Source organism: Cherax quadricarinatus, chromosome 97 (assembly GCF_038502225.1).
Source record: "Cherax quadricarinatus isolate ZL_2023a chromosome 97, ASM3850222v1, whole genome shotgun sequence".
Classification (NCBI taxonomy): Eukaryota; Metazoa; Arthropoda; class Malacostraca; order Decapoda; family Parastacidae; genus Cherax; species Cherax quadricarinatus.
In genome coordinates, this window is record NC_091388.1 from 5,710,016 (window position 1) to 5,736,204 (window position 26,189).

At 41.0% G+C, this 26,189-nt stretch overlaps 1 protein-coding gene across 2 annotated transcripts in view; it reads left to right on the top strand.

Moving 5' to 3' along the window:
* The window catches only part of ebo (ellipsoid body open), an 81,456-nt gene that overhangs the window by 48,980 nt on the left and 6,287 nt on the right, over positions 1-26,189 (top strand). For both annotated transcript variants that reach the window (XM_070105188.1, XM_070105189.1), the window contains exons 14-21: positions 4,820-4,994; positions 8,801-8,938; positions 12,344-12,527; positions 14,133-14,288; positions 17,907-18,084; positions 22,036-22,227; positions 23,261-23,438; positions 24,535-24,624. In XM_070105188.1, coding sequence (XP_069961289.1) covers positions 4,820-4,994; positions 8,801-8,938; positions 12,344-12,527; positions 14,133-14,288; positions 17,907-18,084; positions 22,036-22,227; positions 23,261-23,438; positions 24,535-24,624 — 1,291 coding nt within the window. The remainder of the gene's footprint in view (positions 1-4,819; positions 4,995-8,800; positions 8,939-12,343; positions 12,528-14,132; positions 14,289-17,906; positions 18,085-22,035; positions 22,228-23,260; positions 23,439-24,534; positions 24,625-26,189) is intronic.

Genomic DNA, 26,189 nt, shown 5'->3' on the forward strand with positions numbered 1-26,189 from the left:
GTGCTTCCTTAAGACACCTGCCGTCACTCTTCACCTAGCAGTAAGTAGGTACCTGGGTGTTAGTGGACTGGTATGGGTGGCATCCTAGGGACATACCCAGGGACTTTCTATATAGTGTGTAATTGACATCAGCTATGGCCTGTATAAGTTGTATCATGTACCTGTAGAAATATTTTATTATTAATGTTATGATTATTGTACAAGACTATAGATCACATTGATATCAACTATGGTTTGTATAAATTGCATCATGTATTTGCAGAAGCAAAGAATAGTATTTTTTTATTTTTTTATTAACACATTGGCTGTTTCACACCAAGGCAGGGTGGCCCGAAAGAGAAAAACTCATCATTCAGTCCATCACTGTCTTGCCAGAGGCACATTTACACTATAGTTATAAAACTGACACATTAACACCCCTCCATAGTATTATTTTTTTTTTTTTTTTTATTATCACACCGGCCGATTCCCACCAAGGCAGGGTGGCCCGAAAAAGAAAAACTTTCACCATCATTCACTCCATCACTGTCTTGCCAGAAGGGTGCTTTACACTACAGTTTTTAAACTGCAACATTAACACCCCTCCTTCAGAGTGCAGGCACTGTACTTCCCATCTCCAGGACTCAAGTCCGGCCTGCCGGTTTCCCTGAATCCCTTCATAAATGTTACTTTGCTCACACTCCAACAGCACGTCAAGTATTAAAAACCATTTGTCTCCATTCACTCCTATCAAACACGCTCACGCATGCCTGCTGGAAGTCCAAGCCCCTCGCACACAAAACCTCCTTTACCCCCTCCCTCCAACCCTTCCTAGGCCGACCCCTACCCCGCCTTCCTTCCACTACAGACTGATACACTCTTGAAGTCATTCTATTTCGCTCCATTCTCTCTACATGTCCGAACCACCTCAACAACCCTTCCTCAGCCCTCTGGACAACAGTTTTGGTAATCCCGCACCTCCTCCTAACTTCCAAACTACGAATTCTCTGCATTATATTCACACCACACATTGCCCTCAGACATGACATCTCCACTGCCTCCAGCCTTCTCCTCGCTGCAACATTCATCACCCACGCTTCACACCCATATAAGAGCGTTGGTAAAACTATACTCTCATACATTCCCCTCTTTGCCTCCAAGGACAAAGTTCTCTGTCTCCACAGACTCCTAAGTGCACCACTCACTCTTTTTCCCTCATCAATTCTATGATTCACCTCATCTTTCATAGACCCATCCGCTGACACGTCCACTCCCAAATATCTGAATACGTTCACCTCCTCCATACTCTCTCCCTCCAATCTGATATTCAATCTTTCATCACCTAATCTTTTTGTTATCCTCATAACCTTACTCTTTCCTGTATTCACCTTTAATTTTCTTCTTTTGCACACCCTACCAAATTCATCCACCAATCTCTGCAACTTCTCTTCAGAATCTCCCAAGAGCACAGTGTCATCAGCAAAGAGCAGCTGTGACAACTCCCACTTTGTGTGTGATTCTTTATCTTTTAACTCCACGCCTCTTGCCAAGACCCTCGCATTTACTTCTCTTACAACCCCATCTATAAATATACAGTGGACCCCCGGTTAACGATTTTAATCCGTGCAAGAGGGCTCATCGTTATGCGAATGAATTTTCCCCATAAGAAATAATGGAAATAAAATTAATCCGTGCAAGACGCCCAAAAGTATGAAAAAAAATTTTTTTTACCACATGAAATGTTAATTTTAATACACACAAACTGAAAAAGGCATGCACAATTAAATGACACTTACTTTTATTGAAGATCTGGTGATGATTGATGGGATGGGAGGAGGGGAGAGCATTATCTTCTTACTGTTTAGAAGGGGAATCCCCTTCCATTAGGACTTGAGGTAGCAAGTCCTTTTCTGGGGTTACTTCCCTTCTTCTTTTAATGCCACTAGGACCAGCTTGAGAGTCACTGGACCTCTGTCGCACAACAAATCTGTCCATAGAGCTCTGTACCTCCCGTTCCTTCAAGACTTTCCTAAAATGGGCCATAACATTGTCATTGAAATAGTCACCAGCACGGCTTGCAACAGCTGTGTCAGGGTGATTTTCATCTATAAAGGTTTGCAGTTCAACCCACTGTGCACACATTTCCTTAATCTTTGAAGTAGGCACAATGGATTCCACAACTGGCATAGGCTTCTCAGGGTTAGCCCCAAACCCTTCAAAATCTTTCTTAATTTCCATACTAATTCTCACCCTTTTTACCACAGGGTTGGCACTAGAAGCTTTCTTGGGGCCCATGGTCACTTATTTTCCAGAAACAGCACCGAAAACACTGTAATAATACGAAATATTCCGAGTGTATGCTTGGATGTTACCGCGGAGGCTGGCTGGTAAACAATGGGACGGCCGGCACATGTGAGGGCACATTGGACGCGTCTCGGACGAAAATCGGTAAGCGGGTTTTTAATCGGTATGCGCGGCAAAAATTTTGCGATAAAAGTAATCGGTATGCGGAAAAATCGCTATGTGATGCCATCGTTATGCGGGGGTCCACTGTATTAAACAACCACGGTGACATCACACATCCTTGTCTAAGGCCTACTTTTACTGGGAAAAAATTTCCCTCTTTCCTACATACTCTAACTTGAGCCTCACTATCCTCGTAAAAACTCTTCACTGCTTTCAGTAACCTACCTCCTACACCATACACTTGCAACATCTGCCACATTGCCCCCCTATCCACCCTGTCATACACCTTTTCCAAATCCATAAATGCCACAAAGACCTCTTTAGCCTTATCTAAATACTGTTCACTTATATGTTTCACTGTAAACACCTGGTCCACACACCCCCTACCTTTCCTAAAGCCTCCTTGTTCATCTGCTATCCTATTCTCCATCTTACTCTTAATTCTTTCAATTATAACTCTACCATACACTTTACCAGGTACACTCAACAGACTTATCCCCCTATAATTTTTGCACTCTCTTTTATCCCCTTTGCCTTTATACAAAGGAACTATGCATGCTCTCTGCCAATCCCTAGGTACCTTACCCTCTTCCATACATTTATTAAATAATTGCACCAACCACTCCAAAACTATATCCCCACCTGCTTTTAACATTTCTATCTTTATCCCATCAATCCCGGCTGCCTTACCCCCTTTCATTTTACCTACTGCCTCACGAACTTCCCCCACACTCACAACTGGCTCTTCCTCACTCCTACAAGATGTTATTCCTCCTTGCCCTATACACGAAATCACAGCTTCCCTATCTTCATCAACATTTAACAATTCCTCAAAATATTCCTTCCATCTTCCCAATACCTCTAACTCTCCATTTAATAACTCTCCTCTCCTATTTTTAACTGACAAATCCATTTGTTCTCTAGGCTTTCTTAACTTGTTAATCTCACTCCAAAACTTTTTCTTATTTTCAACAAAATTTGTTGATAACATCTCACCCACTCTCTCATTTGCTCTCTTTTTACATTGCTTCACCACTCTCTTAACTTCTCTCTTTTTCTCCATATACTCTTCCCTCCTTGCATCACTTCTACTTTGTAAAAACTTCTCATATGCTAACTTTTTCTCCCTTACTACTCTCTTTACATCATCATTCCACCAATCGCTCCTCTTCCCTCCTGCACCCACTTTCCTGTAACCACAAACTTCTGCTGAACACTCTAACACTACATTTTTAAACCTACCCCATACCTCTTCGACCCCATTGCCTATGCTCTCATTAGCCCATCTATCCTCCAATAGCTGTTTATATCTTACCCTAACTGCCTCCTCTTTTAGTTTATAAACCTTCACCTCTCTCTTCCCTGATGCTTCTATTCTCCTTGTATCCCATCTACCTTTTACTCTCAGTGTAGCTACAACTAGAAAGTGATCTGATATATCTGTGGCCCCTCTATAAACATGTACATCCTGAAGTCTACTCAACAGTCTTTTATCTACCAATACATAATCCAACAAACTACTGTCATTTCGCCCTACATCATATCGTGTATACTTATTTATCCTCTTTTTCTTAAAATATGTATTACCTATAACTAAACCCCTTTCTATACAAAGTTCAATCAAAGGGCTCCCATTATCATTTACACCTGGCACCCCAAACTTACCTACCACACCCTCTCTAAAAGTTTCTCCTACTTTAGCATTCAAGTCCCCTACCACAATTACTCTCTCACTTGGTTCAAAGGCTCCTATACATTCACTTAACATCTCCCAAAATCTCTCTCTCTCCTCTGCATTCCTCTCTTCTCCAGGTGCATACACGCTTATTATGACCCACTTCTCGCATCCAACCTTTACTTTAATCCACATAATTCTTGAATTTACACATTCATATTCTCTTTTCTCCTTCCATAACTGATCATTTAACATTACTGCTACCCCTTCCTTTGCTCTAACTCTCTCAGATACTCCAGATTTAATCCCATTTATTTCCCCCCACTGAAACTCTCCTACCCCCTTCAGCTTTGTTTCGCTTAGGGCCAGGACATCCAACTTCTTTTCATTCATAACATCAGCAATCATCTGTTTCTTGTCATCCGCACTACATCCACGCACATTTAAGCAACCCAGTTTTATAAAGTTTTTCTTCTTCTCTTTTTTAGTAATTGTATACAGGAGAAGGGGTTACTAGCCCATTGCTCCCGGCATTTTAGTCGCCTCATACGACACGCATGGCTTACGGAGGAAAGATAGTATTATTATTATTAATAATAATAATTTTCTTTTTTTTTTTTTTTTTTTCCTCAACAAGTCGGCATCATTATTTCTGCAGCAAATGAAGATTAACTCCACATATCTTTTATTTTTTTACAGTCACGCACAAGTTTTGTCAACATTGAGAGCCTGGGTGCACTGGCTGTCTCAGTTATATGGTCAGCAGTTTGTCCAAGTGTTTCCTGGTGGAACACAAACACATCAACACCAAGACACCTGCCACACAATCAACAAACAGATGCTAGTTGCTGCGACTAATGTTCTTAATGTTGAGGTTAGTGTTCTGTTAAGTGTTCGAATGTTGATTGTATTACTGTGTGAGTGTATGTTGTATTAAGTGTTGGAGTGTTGCATGTGTTACTCAGTAATTCACCCCATTATTAAATAACAAAAAGGCACAATACCGTGACTGGAATGATACACAAATAACCCACACATAAAAGAGAGAAGCTTACGTCGACGTTTCGGTGTGACTTTGTCAATGGTCCAAGTCGGACCGAAATGTCGTCGTAAGCTTCTCTCTTATATGTGCGGGTTATTTGTGTATCACCCCATTATCCCTTTTACTTATAAAAGACCATAAAATTGATCGAACCACAGAACAGATGAGGTTTGAACCCAGGGCATTTGTGTTATTACGGTTCAGTTGTGAATGATGATCCCTTGGCTACCCGTGCCTGCAGTATAACTGGAGAGGGTTTTGAGAGTCAGTGACCCTGTGGCCCGGTCCATGACCAGGACTGGTGGTGGATCAGGACCTGATCAACCAGGCTTGGTGGTAGATCAGGACCTGATTAACCAGGTTCTTACTGTTGGCCAGGGGTCTTGAAGACAGTCTGGGAGTTATTGGTAATCCTCCTTATGTATGCTGGGAGGCAGTTGAACGGTTTTGGGGCCCCTGACACTTATTGTGTTGTCTCCTAGCGTACTTGTGGTACCCCTTTAATAAATTTACCTTTGATGAGCTTTGAGAGTCTCACTATCAGAGCCTGCCAATGGACCAGGCTGGCCTGATGCTAACCTGGTCAACCAGGCTGTTACTGCTGGAGGCCCACGGACCCACATATCCATCACAGCCAGGTTAATCTGGTACCTGGTGAAGATACTTGTCCAGTTTCCTCTTGATGACTTTACACTTGTTCCAGCAGTGTTTCTGATACTTTGAAGACTTCTGCACTTGTTCCAGCAGTGTTTCTGATACTTTGAAGACTTCTGCACTTGTTCCAGCAGTGTTTCTGATACTTTGAAGACTTCTGCACTTGTTCCAGCAGTGTTTCTGATACTTTGAAGACTTCTGCACTTGTTACAGCAGTGTTTCTGATACTTTGAAGACTTCTGCACTTGTTCCAGCAGTGTTTCTGATACTTTGAAGACTTCTGCACTTGTTCCAGCAGTGTTTCTGATACTTTGAAGACTTCTGCACTTGTTACAGCAGTGTTTCTGATACTTTGAAGACTTCTGCACTTGTTCCAGCAGTGTTTCTGATACTTTGAAGACTTCTGCACTTGTTCCAGCAGTGTTTCTGATACTTTGAAGACTTCTGCACTTGTTACAGCAGTGTTTCTGATACTTTGAAGACTTCTGCACTTGTTACAGCAGTGTTTCTGATACTTTGAAGACTTCTGCACTTGTTACAGCAGTGTTTCTGATACTTTGAAGACTTCTGCACTTGTTCCAGCAGTGTTTCTGATACTTTGAAGACTTCTGCACTTGTTACAGCAGTGTTTCTGATACTTTGAAGACTTCTGCACTTGTTCCAGCAGTGTTTCTGATACTTTGAAGACTTCTGCACTTGTTCCAGCAGTGTTTCTGATACTTTGAAGACTTCTGCACTTGTTACAGCAGTGTTTCTGATACTTTGAAGACTTCTGCACTTGTTCCAGCAGTGTTTCTGATACTTTGAAGACTTCTGCACTTGTTACAGCAGTGTTTCTGATACTTTGAAGACTTCTGCACTTGTTCCAGCAGTGTTTCTGATACTTTGAAGACTTCTGCACTTGTTACAGCAGTGTTTCTGATACTTTGAAGACTTCTGCACTTGTTACAGCAGTGTTTCTGATACTTTGAAGACTTCTGCACTTGTTCCAGCAGTGTTTCTGATACTTTGAAGACTTCTGCACTTGTTACAGCAGTGTTTCTGATACTTTGAAGACTTCTGCACTTGTTCCAGCAGTGTTTCTGATACTTTGAAGACTTCTGCACTTGTTCCCGCAGTGTTTCTGATACTTTGAAGACTTCTGCACTTGTTCCAGCAGTGTTTCTGATACTTTGAAGACTTCTGCACTTGTTCCCGCAGTGTTTCTGATACTTTGAAGACTTCTGCACTTGTTCCAGCAGTGTTTCTGATACTTTGAAGACTTCTGCACTTGTTCCAGCAGTGTTTCTGATATCTTGACCACTTCTACATTTGATCCAGTAGTATTTCTAATATCTTGAAGACTTCTTGCCTTGTTTCTGATATTGCTTTTCATTGGGGGATGTTGCAACTCCTGCCCAGTCCCACATATAATCCAATTCCAAAGTTATTGGCCTTTTATTTCAAGTTTTTGTATTTCTTGTCATATGATATTAAACTTTTTTTGTATATTGTAATTTTCTCATTTCGTAATTTTTCAAAGCCTAAATAATTTTCGTAAAACAGATTGTGTGTATTTACAGCCGGGTCTTGATTAGCGCAAATTTAGTGTGAAAGTAATTAATGCAATTTTCTCCCCATAGCAAATTGTGTATGAAAATTATGCATAATTTGAATAGTGTGAATTTGCATGTGACCACTTCACGGGATTCATTATTCGTATGAATCAAGACGTGGCTGTGTTTAGCCAATTTACAATTTACAATTTGTGCAATGCTTGCCTCTCAAAGAAAAACATGAAAATATTTTTTTTTTTTTTTTCAACAAGTCGGCCGTCTCCCACCGAGGCAGGGTGACCCAAAAAAGAAAGAAAATCCCCAAAAAGAAAATACTTTCATCATCATTCAACACTTTCACCACACTCACACATTATCACTGTTTTTGCAGAGGTGCTCAGAACACAACAGTTTAGAAGCATATACGTATAAAGATACACAACATATCCTTCCAAACTGCCAATATCCCAAACTCCTCCTTTAAAGTGCAGGCATTGTACTTCCCATTTCCAGGACTCAAGTCCGACTATATGAAAATAACCGGTTTCCCTGAATCCCTTCACTAAATATTACCCTGCTCACACTCCAACAGATCGTCAGGTCCCAAGTACCATTCGTCTCCATTCACTCCTATCTAACACGCTCACGCATGCTTGCTGGAAGTCCAAGCCCCTTTCCCACAAAACCTCCTTTACCCCCTCTCTCCAACCCTTTCGAGGACGACCCCTACCCCGCCTTCCTTCCCCTATAGATTTATATGCTTTCCATGTCATTCTACTTTGATCCATTCTCTCTAAATGATCAAACCACCTCAACAACCCCTCTTCTGCCCTCTGACTAATACTTTTATTAACTCCACACCTTTTCCTAATTTCCACACTCCGAATTTTCTGCATAATATTTACACCACACATTGCCCTTAAACAGGACATCTCCACTGCCTCCAACCGTCTCCTCGCTGCTGCATTTACCACCCAAGCTTCACACCCATATAAGAGTGTTGGTACTACTATACTTTCATACATTCCCTTCTTTGCCTCCATAGATAACGTTTTTTGACTCCACATATACCTCAACGCACCACTCACCTTTTTTCCCTCATCAATTCTATGACTATCAATTCTATGACTGAGATTTCCCTAGCAGTACCATACAATGGGGGCTCATATTTGTAGCATTCCACAAGCCATTTAATATAAAATGTAGAGAGAGAGAAGTATAGGTGGAACACAGTGTAACTTTGTTATCAGTGACCTTTTAACTTAGAGCAATGTAATGTATAGTTCTGCCTTGGTAGTAAATGGTTGATGTGTTAATGTGATGGAAAGGTAAATAGTCAGCATGTTAATGTAATGTAGTCAGAATAATGTACTTCGAATAATGGAATGTAGTGTGATTAATGTAGTCTGAATAATGAATTAACTGTATTATTTATTTTTCATTATGAAGGCTCCGCCACTCATTATCAACTGTGGCGTACAGCTGCTGCTGTCATTATCTGTTATGATGCGTTCACCTGTGGCACTGGAGATGAACCAAGTACAGTCATTATATGTACAAGCTCCATCACTTTCATCTGATATAAAGGTTAGTTGTTCACTTATTATAATAAGTTGTGTTCACCACTTTTCCATGGGGAAGTGGAGCAGAATTCTTCCTCTATAAGCCTTGTGTATCATGAGAGGCAACTAAAGTGCCAGGAGCAAGGTGCTAGTAATACCTTCTACTGTATAAATTACTGAATGCTGATAGCAAGGGGCTAGTAACATCATCTATGCCTAATCTTCATCTTAATTAGAATTACCTTTAATAATTTTTGTAAATCTTAATGCATTAATGATAATTATAATTGCCTTTTGGAGTGACGTCTATTCTATTGCATCTGTGGGCCTCTGGCAAGACAGTGATGGAGTGAATGATGTTGAAAGTGTTTCTTTTTCAGGTCACCCTTCCTCAGTGGGAGACAACTAGCATGTGTATTCTTGTTAAGGATGACTATTGAAATAGTTATCATATATATTTCTAATTTTTAGATAAATCTTCATGAATCAGCTAAGTTAGTCAAAATAGATTTAGCAATATTAAACACTGATTTCAGTTCCAGTATCTCAGTTCATTAGGAGGGAGAAATTTATGACGATGTTTTAGCCCAATTTGGACCATTAACTACTTTACTGCGGTCAGCAGTAACAGCCTGGTTGATCAGGTCCTGATCCACTGTGAGGCCTGGTCACACACCAGGCTGCAGGAGCATTGACCCTTCAAACCCTCTCTAGGTATACAAGTACACATACAAGGTATACAGACCGTAGCTGATATCTGACATTTTTTTTTTTTCAACACGTCGGCTGCTTCCAACCGAGGCAAGGCGACCCAAAATGAAAGAAAAAAACCTTCATCATTCAGCACTTTCACCATCACTCATACATAATCACAGTGTATCAATAATACATAATCAGTGACATATTATATAGAAAGCCCCTTCTTATTCAGAATATTTCTGCCAAATTAGGTCAATTTTGTCCCATGATGCGACCCATACCAGTCCACTAACACCCAGGTTACCTATTTTACTGATGGGTGAACAGTGATAGCAGGTGTTATACGGAAACACATCCTAATGTTTTCCAGCCATACTGGTGATTGATTCCTGGACCTCAGTGTGTGAGCTGAATGTGCTACCAATCCAGCCATGGGACATCTTAACCCTTTCAGGGTCCAAGGCCCAAATCTGGAGTCACGCATCAGTGTCCAAGAATTTTCAAAAAAAAAAATTGTTATTTTTTCTTATGAAATCGTAGAGAATCTTTTGTGAAGGTAATAAAACAAAAAGTACGAAATTAGGTGGAAAATTGACGAAATTATGCTCTCGCGAATTTTGATGTGTCAGCGATATTTACGAATCGGCAATTTTGCCGACTTTGACTCCCATTTTAGGCCAATTACATTATTCCAATCAACCAAATTCTTAGCTATTTCACTAGTATTACTTCTATTCTATCGATTGAGCACAAGAAATCGCCAAGTCAACTGTTTCAACTACAAAATAAAGTGATCAGAAATTGTTAATTTGGCCAATTTAACACAAAGTTCAAAATATTCCAATTTCAAAATAGGGTCCAGAATAAACAATGTAGGCATTCCTGGCACTAAACTAACATTTCCTCTGTTCACTAGTTATGTTTTGAGGCTTTACAAATAAATTTCATTTTGATTTTTTATTCACATAATGAATTTTTATTCACACCAAAAAATAGAAGATTTACTGTTATGCAATACTGTAATAATTGTATAAATATCATCACCATATTTGTGAATGTATATTAGACCCACCAGCTGACGTGTATTAGACGTGTGAGGTCGTTTGTTTACTCTTGAATATCGGCAAAAATTTAACATTTCCGCTACTTTGAGCTCAGTTTCAAGCCATTTCCAGTGCTAAAACCAATCAAAATCATCTCTATTTCTGTAATATGTCTTCCATTCTATCAAATGAGACCAAGAAATCGCAAATACAACTATAAAAAACATACAAAAAAACACTGCAAAGTTGCTGTTTTAAGATTACTCCTTCATGATAAAGTTGATATGTTAGCCAAGAAGAGTATCCAGAAGGAGAACGTAGAATATAACTTTGGTATAACTGTGTCTAGCATTAGGAATAATATTAGGAGAGAAGTAAATAATGAAGATGATTGTTATAGGAATGCAGTTAGAAGCCTGAGTAGATCTATAACCCACTATGATAACATGAACGTAGATAAGTATGTTTATGGAGCAACTTGCAATGTGAACAGACTGACTGATGTTGTAGTGGCCAGGCTTAGGCTTGGTTACAAGTACTTCTGGCAGTTTGGGAGACACACAGATGATGATCAAACTAAATGTAAATTATGTGATCAGGCATATGGTCACTCTCTTGAACACTATGTGCTTAATTGTCCACTTATTGAGGAATACAGAGACAGACAGTATAATAACGTATGTGACATGTCAAGATATCTTATTAATGAAAATAAGATACCAGATATACTAAGCAAATTTCCTAAATTTGCTTGTAACAGATAAGTGAACTATAGATATGTAGATATAAATCCATATGTATTCCTGTTAACCCTTTGGGGCCTAGTTCCTAGGCCTTTTGTGTATCCACATGCTCTCGCGCTACCGTCCACAGGATGGATATGGGGTGCACAATAAACTAGCCACTTCGGTGGCAAAATCTAAATCTAATCGAAAAATCATGATTTCAGTTTTTTCTCTCATTATACACAGTGTGCTGCAGGATCTGTTTTATGTGGTGCACACATACCACATAGATGTATTCTCTCATATCTAGGCCCAAATGTACCACTCACAGTTTATCCGAGTGAGCTGAGCTCATGGCGTAGATCTACGGTTTGGACACTCACCGTAAAGCCGTAGATCTATGGGACGGACCCTGAAAGGGTTAATGGTCCAAGTCAGACCAAAATGTCGTCATGAGTTTCTCTCTCCTGTGTGCGAGTTATCTGTGTATTGTTCTTGTTACAGTACTGACTTTTTCTTCTTTAGTAACATGAAGGTCCAAGTCGGACCGAAACGTCGTTGTAAGCTTCTCTCTTTTATGTGCGGGTTATTTGTGTATCGTTCCAGTCACGGTATTGTGCCTTTTTTGTTATTTATGAAGTTTGATTTTACAATTTCTGTGGCAATGATTTTCTTTCCAACACGGGCTAATTTGTGTCTTGCGCCTCCAGGACTTGAGTCCTGGAGATGGGAAGTACAGTGTCTGTACTCTGAAGGAAGGGTGTTGTTGTGTTGCAGTTTTCTAACTATAGTGTAGACACACCTGGCAAAACAGTGATGGTGTGAATGATGATGAAAGTGTTTCTTCTTTTTCAGGTGGGAAACAGCTGTTGTGTTAATAAAAAAAATAAATATATTGGCTAATTTGTGTTTTGCATAGTTTATAATGAATAAAATAGTTTATTCTTGGGTATTCCACTTCAGGTGCGAGGATTAATTCTGCGCGCTTTAGTCAACTTTCTTCTGCTACCCTGGCCCAGCTTTGTGGTTGATCATAGGCTAGAGACACGTAAACACCACCTCACATCTTTCATCAACTCATTTACGTGTGAAGTGCGGAAAATTGACGTGCAGGCATTGGTAGATGACAAAACTCTTCAGGAAACTAGTAAGTGCACTTTTGCTTGCTTTTTTTTTTTTTTGCAGAATTAATTTTCTGAGATGGCCTTCTTAATTTATAAAAAAGTGGCTCATAGACTAATTGTGGCACCTTCAGCTGACAGCCAAAGAAACTGGCTTTAATCCTGGGGTGGGTAGAGATGTTGGGTGTTTTTCCTGACGTCTGTTGCCCCTGTTCATCTAGGTCACTTCCTAGGAAGTGGTACAATACCTTACGTAGAGCTAGGCTTTGAAACAAACACAAGTAAGATAACATCTCATAGTTTGTAAATTTTAAAATGTAAGAAAAAAAATCTGTATTTTATAATGTACTAAATTTCAAGTGTCAGATACTTGCTCCTTCAAGTTACACAACACTTATTTCAACTGTTAGGTTTTACTTTCAAAAGTATTTTAGTTATCGCTTCAGCCATATTACAGTAGTCTCCCTCGTATCTGTGGGGGATACCTTCCAAGAACTACCATGGATGTCAGAAACCCTGGATACCACTGAACACTATATAGTCATTTTTGGTGTACATACATACCTATGATAAAGTTTAATTGATAAATTATGCAAAATAAGTGGAGAATTATCACTTTTTCACTTATGGGAAACACTTCACAACTTCTCTTAGACTTGAACTGTCACCATCGCTATTTTGCACTTTGGGGCCATTATTATTAAGCAGAATTAAGGGTTATTTTTGGGCCACAGTAAACCATGGATAACTAAAACCACTGATACGGAATCTGTGGATATGGGAGTTTTACTGTATATTTTTTTGTAAAGCCATGCTAGATATTGCATAGAAAACCACAGAATGGGTGGGGTTTGAACCCAGGCCAGTGTGTTAAATGAGCCAGCTGACTGGAATAAGATTTATCCAGCTACGTATATTTATACTCGTCATGGGTAAAATTCCTACCTGTTCTGTGGTTTGTTTGCAACTGTACTGTTACAATTTTGTGTCTAAATAGAGATGCTCCTTGCTGTACGGTGGTTTGACTTGCAGTATTTTGACTTTACGATGGTTTGATAATGATGCTGTACAGTACAGTACAATTTATTGATAAAATAAACTTGTATTCATTTATTGACTTTTAAGTACTGGTATTTAGTTAGTTACAGTAATTATTTGTTTATTTACTTATTCAGTGACAGTAATTATTTACAGGTGGTCCTCGACTTCTGATGAGGTTGCGTTCCTGTGAATCCATCGTAAGTCAAAATTACCGTAAGTCGAATATGAATATGATATGCTAAATAAGTAAGTACGTAAATAAATAACTAGTCACTGAATAAGTCAGTAAACAAATAATTAAATACTTGTATTGAAATGTTAATATATGAATACAAGTTAGGGACTTGATGCCTTCATGCTGGGTAATTATCTTAAATTTTATCTGGTAATTGTTGCCACACCATCATAAAGTTGAAATATTGTTATTCGAACCATTGTAAGTCGAGGACCATCTGTATTTACATATTTATCGTATATTCATATTCGACTTCTGATATTTTCAACTTACAATGGGTTCGTTGGAACGTAACTCCATCGTAAGTCGAGCACCTGTATTGCATGCATCACATTAAAATTCCCATTGGTCTCAGTGGCTCCAAAGCTGTGCGACACACTGTCGGTGATCCGTTACCAGGTGGAGGAACTCAACAACACAGATAAGGCTAGCCGGGAACTATACTACCACTGTGTTCAAGACATCATTCACCAAGCCATACTACTGTTCCCCATCTATGTCCAGCATTCCAGTAAGTCTTGGTAACTTTCAAGAGTTTGTACTTGCAGTGTGCTCTCAGCTCTCATAGATGCATTCTCCTTCACTCTTTTATCTAATTATTGTAAGGGTTTGGGATATTGGCAGTTTGGAAGGATATGTTGTATATCTTTATACGTATATGCTTCTAAACTGTCGTGTTCTGGGTACCTCTGCAAAAACAGTGATTATGTATGAGTGAGGTGAAAGTGTTGAATGATGAAAATATTTTCTCTTTGGGAATTTTCTTTCTTTTCGGGTCACCCTGCCTTGGTGGGAGACGGCCAACTTGTTAAAAAAAAAATAATAATAATAATATTTATTTCTACAAGTACATGTATAAGGTATACAGACCATAGCTGACATCAGTAACATACTACTATATAGAAAGCCCCTTGTTATGCAGAGTATTTCCCGCAAATTAGGTCAGTTTTGTCCCAGGATGCAACCCCACGCTGCAGGTGTAAGGTGACTAACACCCAGGTACCTATTTTACTGCTAGGTGAACAGTGACAGCAGGTGTCATAAGGAAACACGTCCTTATGTTTTCACCTGTATCAGGTATTGAAGCATGGATCTGTGTGTGAGCTGAGTGCAATACAAATTGAGCTACAGGACACTCTAATCTTTGATTAAGAATTAGACATGTGCAACATGTGGGTATCTTTAATTTGTAGACGTTTTGCCATCCAGGGGCTTTATCAATATAAATTCAGGGACTTGATAGGAAGACTATAGAACTATATACAGCAGGGCCCTGCATATACAGCAGAACCCCACATATACAGCAGAACCCCACATATACAGCAGAACCCCACATACACAGCAGAGCCCCACATATACAGCAGAACCCCACATACACAGCAGAGCCCCACGTATACAGCAGAACCCCACATATACAGCAGAACCCCACATATACAGCAGAACCCCACATACACAGCAGAGCCCCACGTATACAGCAGAACCCCACATATACAGCAGAACCCCACATATACAGCAGAACCCCACATATACAGCAGAACCCCACATACACAGCAGAGCCCCACATACACAGCAGAACCCCACATACACAGCAGAGCCCCACATATACAGCAGAACCCCACATACACAGCAGAGCCCCACGTATACAGCACCTTTTCAGTATTCCAGGTTATCGATGGGTTCAAAATGAGCCTTTGTTCAATATGTTCCACCCACCATAGATTGTCATTGGCAGATGGAACAATGACTCAATTGAAAGCCAACAAAAACATGGAACACTGAATGTAGGTGCTGTATATGTGGGTCCCTGCAGTACAAAAGATGAGGTAATCAGTCCCTCAGCCTTGAAGTTGGTGAGGAACACTGTAGTCTTCAAGAATCCTTAACACTAAACTTGAATATGAATTTCAGCTTCCTCTCGTTTTTTCAATGAGGGATTTACACATATGAAAGGCTGTTTAAATCCCTTATTAAAAGGGCTTAAAGGCTGTTTGAGTTCTCCATTTGATGTTGTAAATATGATGGGTTTTTCACCATCGTTCATTCTATTTTACTCGTCCATGGCCTCCTATACACACCTTCCATTTTTTTCACCATTTGTCACATTCTCTGAAATCTACACATTTCCTGCATCATAAATATTTTTTGATGATAAATATGGAGTGCTGTGCAGGCATGTTAGCGTGTCAGATAGAAGTGATTGGAGACAAGTTGTTTTTGGGACTTGACATGCTGTTGAAGTGTAAGGAAGGTAACATTTTGTGAAGAGAGTCAGGAAAATCTCCAGTTTCCTGAATCCCTTCATGTGAGGCTCCTCATGTTTCCCTGAATCCCTTCATGTGAGGCTCCTCATGTTTCCCTGAATCCCTTCATGTGAGGCTCCTCATGTTTCCCTGAATCCCTTCATGTGAGGCTCCTCATGTTTCCCTGAATCCCTTCATGTGAGGCTCCTCATGTTTCCCTGAATCCCTTCATGTGAGGCTCCTCATGTTTCCCTGACTCCCTTCATGTGAGGCTCCTCATGTTTCCCTGACTCCCTTCATGTGAGGCTCCTCATGGAATCCCTTCATGTGAGGCTCCTCATGTTTCCCTGACTCCCTTCATGTGAAGCTCCTCATGTTTCCCTGACTCCCTTCATGTGAGGCTCCTCATGTATGTGTGTATACGAACAATTTAGGTTCCTCCTGTAGTGTAAACATGGGGTTGTATCTCCTGTCTGTATATTTATAAACCTGAGTGGCATTTGTTTTCTATGAAGACTTTTCATTTTTTATGCATATTAACCCAAAATCCTAGTGTGTCTCAGTGTCACAAAATATTTGAAAAAGAAAAAAATAATTTTTTTTTTCTTATGAAATGATAGAGAATCTTTTCCCGATGGTTATGACACCAAAAATACAAAATTTGAGGGAAAAGTTACGGAATTACGCTCTCACGAAGCTTGCGATATTTACGCATCAGCAATTTCACCCAATTTGAGCCCTGTTTTTGGCCAGTTCCATTGTTCCAGTCGACCAAACTCATAGCTATTTCTTTAGAACTCCATTTGTTCTATCAATTGAGTACAAGAAACCACCCATTTACTGATTTCAACTACCCAATAAAGTGGTCAGAAATTGGCAATTTGGACAATTTCATGCAAACTAAAAAAGATGCCAATTTCAAAATAGGGCCCAGAATAAACAATGCAGACATTCCTGGCACTAAAATAAAAAAAATTTCTGTTCATCAACCACGTCTCCAGGTCCCTCTTACATTACTCTTGCTTTATATATTGAATTTTTATTCACACAAAGAATAGAAGATTTACTGTTATGCAGACTACTGCATTATTGTAATAATTGTATAAATAACATCAGTACATTCCCAAATGCGTATTAGATTAGCCAGTTGGATGCGTATTGGACGAGTGATGTCATTTGTGTACTCTGGAATACAGTGGACCCCCGCATAACGATTACCTCCGAATGCGACCAATTATGTTAGTGTATTTATGTAAGTGTGTTTGTACGTGTATGTTTGGGGGTCTGAAATGGACTAATCTACTTCACAATATTCCTTATGGGAATAAATTCGGTCAGTACTGGCACCTGAACATACTTATGGAGTGAAAAAATATCGTTAACCGGGGGTCCACTGTATTGGCAAAAATTTAATATTGCTGTTACTTTGAGCTCAACTTCAAGGTACTTTTCATCTTGAAACCAATCAAAATCATCTCTATTTCTGTAACATATCTTGCATTCTGTCAAATGAGACCAAGAAAATGAGAATACAACCATAAATACTATATGAAAATACACCTCAAAGTCGGCGTTTTAATCCAAAAACACGGTCGGAGTTTTTTTTTTCCTCATCATGCACTGCTTGCTGCAGGATTTTTTTATACTGTGCACACTGACCACACAAACCCATTCTCTCAAATGTGGGCCTACCAGCCTTCTCCCGCCAGAATTTTTCAGTATATATACGTCAAACACATTGGCTCGTAAGACGTTTTTATACAACCAAAACACTCAGAGGGTTAAGAGAGATGAAGAATGCTGGGAATAATATAGTTCTGTCTGTCCATTAGATGTGTGTGATATGTTACTGATGGTGGTGGTGTAATATAGTACTGTCTACCCATCAGGTGTATGTGAGGAGATCTTATCACTGATGGTGGTAGTGATGCAGGTGCTGAGAGTTCAACTGGGTCCTGGCAGAGTGGAAGCCACCATACAGACATTCCTTGATGTCTTCACTACCAGACATCACCTTCAGCTGGCTATCAGTGCTGACAATCCCGCTGCTGTCAGGGTCGTTGACAAGTAAGAATCTTGTGTATTACACGCTTTCAATGGGAATTGTCAGGGATATGTTCATGGACTGGGCTGCGGGGGTGTTGACTCCCGGAATGCCCTCAGGTAAGATGTGTATAAGAAATTCCACATTTGCATATTACAGGTAGTCCTTGACTTATGATGGGATTACGTTCTGACAAACCCATTGTAAGTTGAAAATACAGTGGTACCTTGGCTTACAAGTGCCCCAACTTACGAGCCGTTACTCAGTCGCTATTTTGCTCTGAGTTTCAAGCCAAAATCTGAGTTACGATCGAGCTTCAGATACGCAGCCACTAGTTGGCGGTGTATCTGAAGTCAAATCCAACTCTGTACCCAAAGGAATGTCAGGTACTTCATCCCATCCCACATGCTCGTCCAAGACATAATCGGAAGGATAATACTCCCACGTTAATCCCAGATTGTAGTGAGGCACCTCGACCCTTGTTTGGTTCTCGTATAAATTCGGGAAAGAGGTAACCTCCATTTTAACACTCACAGTTTTTCCAGAAACATTAAGGTGGACAGAGAACTGATAGTGGTGGGTGGAGTACTTATAGTGGTCAGTGGAGTAGTCATGGTGGTGGGTGAAGTAGAGATGGTGGTGGATGGAGTAGTGATGGTGGTGGATGGAGTAGTGATGGTGGTGGATGGAGTAGTGATGGTGGTGGATGGAGTAGTGATGGTGGTGGATGGAGTAGTGATGGTGGTGGATGGAGTAGTAATAATGGTAGATGGAGTAGATATGGTGGTGGATGTAGTAGTGATGGTGGTGGATGGAGTAGTGATGGTGGTGGATGGAGTAGTGATGGTGGTGGATGGAGTAGTGATGGTGGTGGATGGAGTAGTGATGGTGGTGGATGGAGTAGTAATAATGATAGATGGAGTAGATATGGTGGTGGGTGTAGTCGTGAGGGTGGTGGGTGTAGTAGTGAGGGTGGTGGGTGTAGTAGTGAGGGTGGTGGGTGGAGTAGTGAGGGTGGTGGGTGTAGTAGTGAGGGTGGTGGATGGAGTAGTGAGTGTGAGGGTGGAGTAGTTGGTGGATGGAGTAGATATGGTGGTGGGTGTAGTAGTGAGGGTGGTGGGTGGAGTAGTGAGGGTGGTGGATGGAGTAGTGAGGGTGGTGGGTGTAGTAGTGAGGGTGGTGGATGGAGTAGATATGGTGGTGGGTGTAGTAGTGAGGGTGGTGGGTGTAGTAGTGAGGGTGGTGGATGGAGTAGATATGGTGGTGGGTGTAGTAGTGAGGGTGGTGGGTGGAGTAGTGAGGGTGGTGGATGTAGTAGATATGGTGGTGGGTGTAGTAGTGAGGGTGGTGGGTGTAGTAGTGAGTGTGGTGGATGGAGTAGTGAGGGTGGTGGGTGTAGTAGTGAGGGTGGTGGATGGAGTAGATATGGTGGTGGGTGTAGTAGTGAGGGTGGTGGATGGAGTAGTGAGTGTGGTGGGTGTAGTAGTGAGGGTGGTGGGTGTAGTAGTGAGGGTGGTGGATGGAGTAGATATGGTGGTGGGTGTAGTAGTGAGGGTGGTGGGTGTAGTAGTGAGGGTGGTGGATGGAGTAGTGAGGGTGGTGGGTGTAGTAGTGAGGGTGGTGGATGGAGTAGTGAGGGTGGTGGATGGAGTAGTGAGTGTGGTGGGTGTAGTAGTGAGGGTGGTGGGTGTAGTAGTGAGGGTGGTGGGTGTAGTAGTGAGGGTGGTGGATGGAGTAGTGAGTGTGGTGGGTGTAGTAGTGAGGGTGGTGGGTGTAGTAGTGAGGGTGGTGGGTGTAGTAGTGAGGGTGGTGGATGGAGTAGTGAGTGTGGTGGGTGTAGTAGTGAGGGTGGTGGGTGTAGTAGTGAGGGTGGTGGGTGTAGTAGTGAGGGTGGTGGGTGTAGTCATTTTTCTTATTTGGTGGGTGTAAAAAGTAGTGAGTGTGGTGGGTGTAGTAGTGAGGGTGGTGGGTGTAGTAGTGAGGGTGGTGGGTGTAGTAGTGAGGGTGGTGGGTGTAGTAATGAGGGTGGTGGGTGTAGTAGTGAGGGTGGTGGGTGTAGTAGTGAGGGTGGTGGGTGTAGTAGTGAGGGTGGTGGATGGAGTAGTGAGTGTGGTGGGTGTAGTAGTGAGGGTGGTGGGTGTAGTAGTGAGGGTGGTGGGTGTAGTAGTGAGGGTGGTGGGTGTAGTAGTGATGGTGGTGGATGGAGTAGTGAGGGTGGTGGGTGTAGTAGTGATGGTGGTGGATGGAGTAGTGAGGGTGGTGGGTGTAGTAGTGAGGGTGGTGGGTGTAGTAGTGAGGGTGGTGGGTGTAGTAGTGAGGGTGGTGGGTGTAGTAGTGATGGTGATGGATGGAGTAGTGAGGGTGGTGGGTGTAGTAGTGAGGGTGGTGGGTGTAGTAGTGATGGTGGTGGGTGTAGTAGTGATGGTGGTGGATGGAGTAGTGAGGGTGGTGGGTGTAGTAGTGAGGGTGGTGGAGTAGTGAGGGTGGTGGGTGTAGTAGTGAGGGTGGTGGGTGTAGTAGTGAGGGTGGTGGGTGTAGTAGTGATGGTGGTGGATGGAGTAGTGAGGGTGGTGGGTGTAGTAGTGAGGGTGGTGGATGGAGTAGTGAGGGTGGTGGGTGTAGTAGTGAGGGTGGTGGATGGAGTAGTGAGGGTGGTGGGTGTAGTAGTGAGGGTGGTGGGTGGAGTAGTGAGGGTGGTGGGTGTAGTAGTGAGGGTGGTGGGTGTAGTAGTGAGGGTGGTGGGTGTAGTAGTGAGGGTGGTGGGTGTAGTAGTGAGGGTGGTGGATGGAGTAGTGAGGGTGGTGGGTGTAGTAGTGAGGGTGGTGGGTGTAGTAGTGAGGGTGGTGGGTGTAGTAGTGAGGGTGGTGGATGGAGTAGTGAGGGTGGTGGGTGTAGTAGTGAGGGTGGTGGATGGAGTAGTGAGGGTGGTGGGTGTAGTAGTGAGGGTGGTGGGTGTAGTAGTGAGGGTGGTGGATGGAGTAGTGAGGGTGGTGGGTGTAGTAGTGAGGGTGGTGGATGGAGTAGTGAGTGTGGTGGATTTATGAATACATTTTTCTTATTTAAAAACCCGTAACAAAAAAATTGGGGTGGTTTTTTGGGGGCTGGAATGGATTAATGGCATTTCAGTTAATTTCAGTGAGGAAAATTGATTTGATATACAAGCAGATTGAGTTATGAGCTCAGTCACAGAATGAATTAAACTTGTAAGTCAAGGTACCACTGTATTGCAGGTCAAAAATATTGTAAGTCGAATATGAATATAATATGCTAAATAAATAATTTATAACTACTGTCACTGAATAAGTCAATAAACAAATAATTACTGTAACTAACTAAATACCAGTATTGAAAGGTCAGTAAATGAATACAAGTTAGGGACTTGCCACCTTCATGCTGGGTAATTTCATCCAAAGTAATTGTTGCCACACCATTGTAAAGTTGAAATATCCAAAGTCAAACCATTGTAAGTCGAGGACCACCTGTATAATAATTTTATTTTATGAAGGGATTCAGGGAAACCAGTTAGCTGGATTTGAGTCCTGGAAATGGGAAGTACAATGACTGCACTTTCAAGGAGGGGTTTGGAGGGACATCTAAGCTGTCGTATCTGAGCGCCTCTGCAAAGACAATGATTATGTATGAGTGATGGTGAAAGTGTTGAATGATGGCGAAAGCTTTTTCTTTCTTTTTGGGTCACCCTGCCTCGGTGGGAAGTGGCCGATGTGTTGAATAAAAAAGAAAAAGTGTTTGTACCTTGTGTTTGTAAGTTGAGGACTTAACTGTACTGAATAATAACCCACATGGAGACAGAAACACAGGAGGTTAATTGATCTCTATATTGCAACCCTCTGAAGAGGACCCCAGAAGTGGGTTGAAATAGACAGATCCATTAATCTTCTGACTTTCTGTCTACATGTGGGGTATTACTGAGCATTGACAGGTCAATTCAGTTTCTCATTTTTAATTATTCCTAGATTTCTCAAACTGCTGGAGTTGATAGTAAGTGAACCTGGACAGTCGTTCAGGCAGTTTATCCCAAACACCATCACACTGTGCATGGAACACATCTATCCTGTGGTGTCGGAGCGAGTCTCTCCAGAAGTTAAGGGTCCCTTGTTTGAGCTGCTTCGCTGCCTTCTAGAACATAACTGGAAGTATTTCTTCAAGTGAGTATTTCTAACACTGAACATACAGTGAAACCTCGGTGTTTGAACATACTGCACCTCAAACGAACTGGAGTCCGAACAGTTTTGGTCCAGAAAAATTGAGCCGGTCTTTGAAGATTTTCGTGGAGTCCAAACGTGCTGACCTGTTTACAATTTGCTTGTAAGAAAACTTTACAGGAAAGCCCCATTTCAAAAGTGATTTGAAGTGACCTTTGACACTGACCTAACTCTAAGAGACTTTTGCAAGAGTCAGTTCAGCATCCTTCAGTGTGTAGGACTCGTAATTAAAACCTGGCAGATACTCTTTCCCACATTAAGCTTTTCCCATTTCCAACACCACTAATGAACCAATTAAGTTCAAACACCACCTAGGAACCAATTAAGTTCCAACACCCAGGTTCCACTGTGATTGATTAAACATGCCAGCTGCCTCCCACCAAGGCAGGTGACCTAAAAAGAAAAACAAAAGTTTTTTCTATTCACATTTAGTAATATATACACATAACACGTGCATAGGAGAAAGAGGCTATAACGATGTTTCGGTCCACTAACGCAATACCTCTACCACTACTTCTCCACTTACCTGTTCCTCTCTTGTCTCATCTTTGTCCTCTCCTGTATGTACTGTCTCCCTCACCTTTGTGTGTTAGTGTGACTAGTTAATGGACCAAACTGCACTGAAATGTCGTCATAAGTTTCTTCTATGTCTGGGTTATTTGTGTATTGTTCCAGTGACTTTTTATTCTTTGGTAATTTATACAGTGGAAAGGGGTACTAACCCCTTACTCCCGGTGTTTTAGTCGCCTCTTACGACACTCTTGACTTATGGAGGAAGGATTCTTTTCCACTTGGATAATTACTAATCTTTAGACTATATATTTTGCTGACTATTATCCTTTGACATATTGGCGTATTTTCAAAGGAGTATTATTCTTGAGAATGTATTAGTTAATATATTTTGCTAATGCAGAGAATATTTTGCTGAGAATATTCTGCAGTAACTATTTTGCAGTGAATATTTTGTCTTTTTCAGACCATCTGTGCATATATCACTGGGAGCTGGAAACTGGGATTCTATAGAGAATGAAGCCCAGTTCATCCAGATCATGCAAGCCTTTGGTCAGTCGTTCATGCAGCCAGATATAACAATATTTAAGCATAATCTGGAAGCTCTTGAGTCCCTTAATTCCAAGTATAAGTTATATCATAAGGTATGTATTTTAATTTTCTTGATAAATCAAAATTTAGAGTACAACCAGGTCTTAACTAGTGCAAATTTTGATTTAGTGCAAAATTAATTAATTTTAGTTTTTCCCTCAATCTTTTCAAGTTGTGCACAAAAAGTACACACAGTTTGAATAGTGCGAATTTTGATTTATTGTCAAATCAATTAATGCTAGTTTTTTCTCATAACTCTTCAGATTGTGCACAAAAATGACATACACATACTCCTTGGCTTATGATGGGGTTATGTTGCGACCCATCATAAGCTAAATGTAAATATGATACGATATACAGATAAATACAGCCTCTCCTCATTTAGTGACGTACTTGTTTACCAGCCACTTAGACTTACGACCGGCTCTCCAACCAGTATGCAAACCCTACTCTTCTTCCTATGACAGCTCCTCTGCTGTAATCTGTTGCTGCTCTTTCTGAAGGTCTACAAGTTCTGTGATGAGTTCAGTTCTGTGCTCCACCAACTCCTCCACATCATCTTCAGTCACCTCTAGGCCCAAGGTCTTCCACAGGGACACAATATTCACTCACAAAAAAATTGCACCAAAACTGCAAAATAACAAAAAAAAAAGTTCACAAGATACACAACAAAAGCTCAAGAGGTGTTTCCAGCATTCAAGTTAGCAGCTAAACTGACTCATACCCACACTGTTGACCCATTGTCCAGTGCGCATTCTGTGAGCAAGTGACCTGAGCTGCTTTGTCCTGTTCTGTACATACAAAAACTTGACCATCAACAACCAAGAGTTAATGTGAAAACCAGGACATTTTTTTCTCAAACGCCTCATTCAAAATCCAGTTTATTCAACAAGTAATGCAGTCGACAACCGAGGTTCCACTGTATACATGTATAGGGGTCGCTACTATCCACAGTTTTGGGCATTCATGATTGTTCTTGGAACATATCCCCCATGGATACCAGGCCACTACTGTATATAGATCAATTAATCTTCTGAGTTTCTGTTTCCATTTGGGTTATTATTGAACATTATTCATTGTATTAAGATGTATTAAAAAATAAAGAAAGACCTTAATTAATATTGCCGTGCCTCGATCTTTACACAACAGGGAGTGTTCCGTAACTCTATGCTGGGGCAGTTCATCACTGTGTTGTTGCAAGTGTTGGTTCACCGTTCTCAAGATCTCTTGCAGGAAGAGGTAAGACTTTTATTAACACATTGATTTATTGTTTATATGTGTGTAAAGGTAGAAAGTTGAAAGTGAACATAGAAAAGAGTAAGGTGATGAGGGTATCAAATGATTTAGATAAAGAAAAATTGGATATTAAATTGGGAAGGAGGAGTATGGAAGAAGTGAATGTTTTCAGATATACTTGGGAGTTGACGTGTCGGCGGATGGATTTATGAAGGATGAGGTTAATCATAGAATTGATGAGGGAAAAAAGATGAGTGGTGCGTTGAGGTATATGTGGAGACAAAAAACGTTATCTATGAAGGCAAAGAAGGGAATGTATGAAAGTATAGTAGTACCAACACTCTTATATGGGTGTGAAGCTTGGGTGGTAAATGCAGCAGCGAGGAGACGGTTGGAGGCAGTGGAGATGTCCTGTCTAAGGGCAATGCGTGGTGTAAATATTATGCAGAAAAATCAGAGTGTGGAAATTAGGAGAAGGTGTGGAGTTAATAAAAGTATTAGTCAGAGGGCTGAAGAGGGGTTGTTGAGGTGGTTTGGTCATTTAGAGAGAATGAATCAAAGTAGAATGACATGAAGAGCGTATAAATCTGTAGGGGAAGGAAGGCGGGGTAGGGGTTGTCCTTGAAAAGGTTGGAAGGAAGGGGTAAGGGAGGTTTTGTGGGTGAGGGACTTGGACTTCCAGCAGGCGTGTGAGCGTGTTCGATAGGAGTGAATGGAGACGAATGGTATTTGGGACCTGACGATCTGTTGGAGTGTGAGCAGGGTAATATTTAGTGAGGGGATTCAGGGAAACTGGTTATTTTTGTATAGCCAGACTTGAGTCCTGGAAATGGGAAGTACTACATACAATGCCTGCACTCTAAAGGAGGGGTTCAGGATATTAGCAGTTTGGAGGGATATGTTGAGGGATATGTATATGCTTCTAAACTGTTGTGTTCTGAGCACCTCTGCAAAAACAGTGATGGAAATATAAACACATATGCAGTATAATGTGATCCTTTATTGACTACGTTTCGCCCACACAGTGAGCTTTTTCAAGTCACAAAACTCACTGTGTGGGCGAAACGTAGTCAATAAAGGATCACATTATACTGCATGTGTGTTTATATTTCCATTGTGTCGGTATTTTATACCATTTATTTCCAAAAACAGTGATAATGTGCGAGTGAGGTGAAAGTGTTGAATGATGGTGAAAGTATTTTCTTTTTGGGGATTTTCTTTCTTTTTGGGTCACCCAGCCTCGGTGGGAGACGGCCAACTTGTTGAAAAAAAAAAAATTATTATTAACCCGTAAACGGTCCAAGCAGATCTACGTTCACATGTGTAGTGCTACAAAAGTAGATCTACGTTTTTTTTTACATATTTTCAAATGTAAAAAAACAAAAACGGTCCAAACGTATATATACGTTTGGACCGTTTACGGGTTAAACAAGTAGTCTTATAGGTATAGGTCATTAAAGAAGTAATATTATGTTATTGAAGACGTAGTCGTATATGTTATTAAACTTACGCAATATGGAAGAATGCTTGTTTATCGCGTCTTTTGTCTCTGAGAATAGTTTGTACTA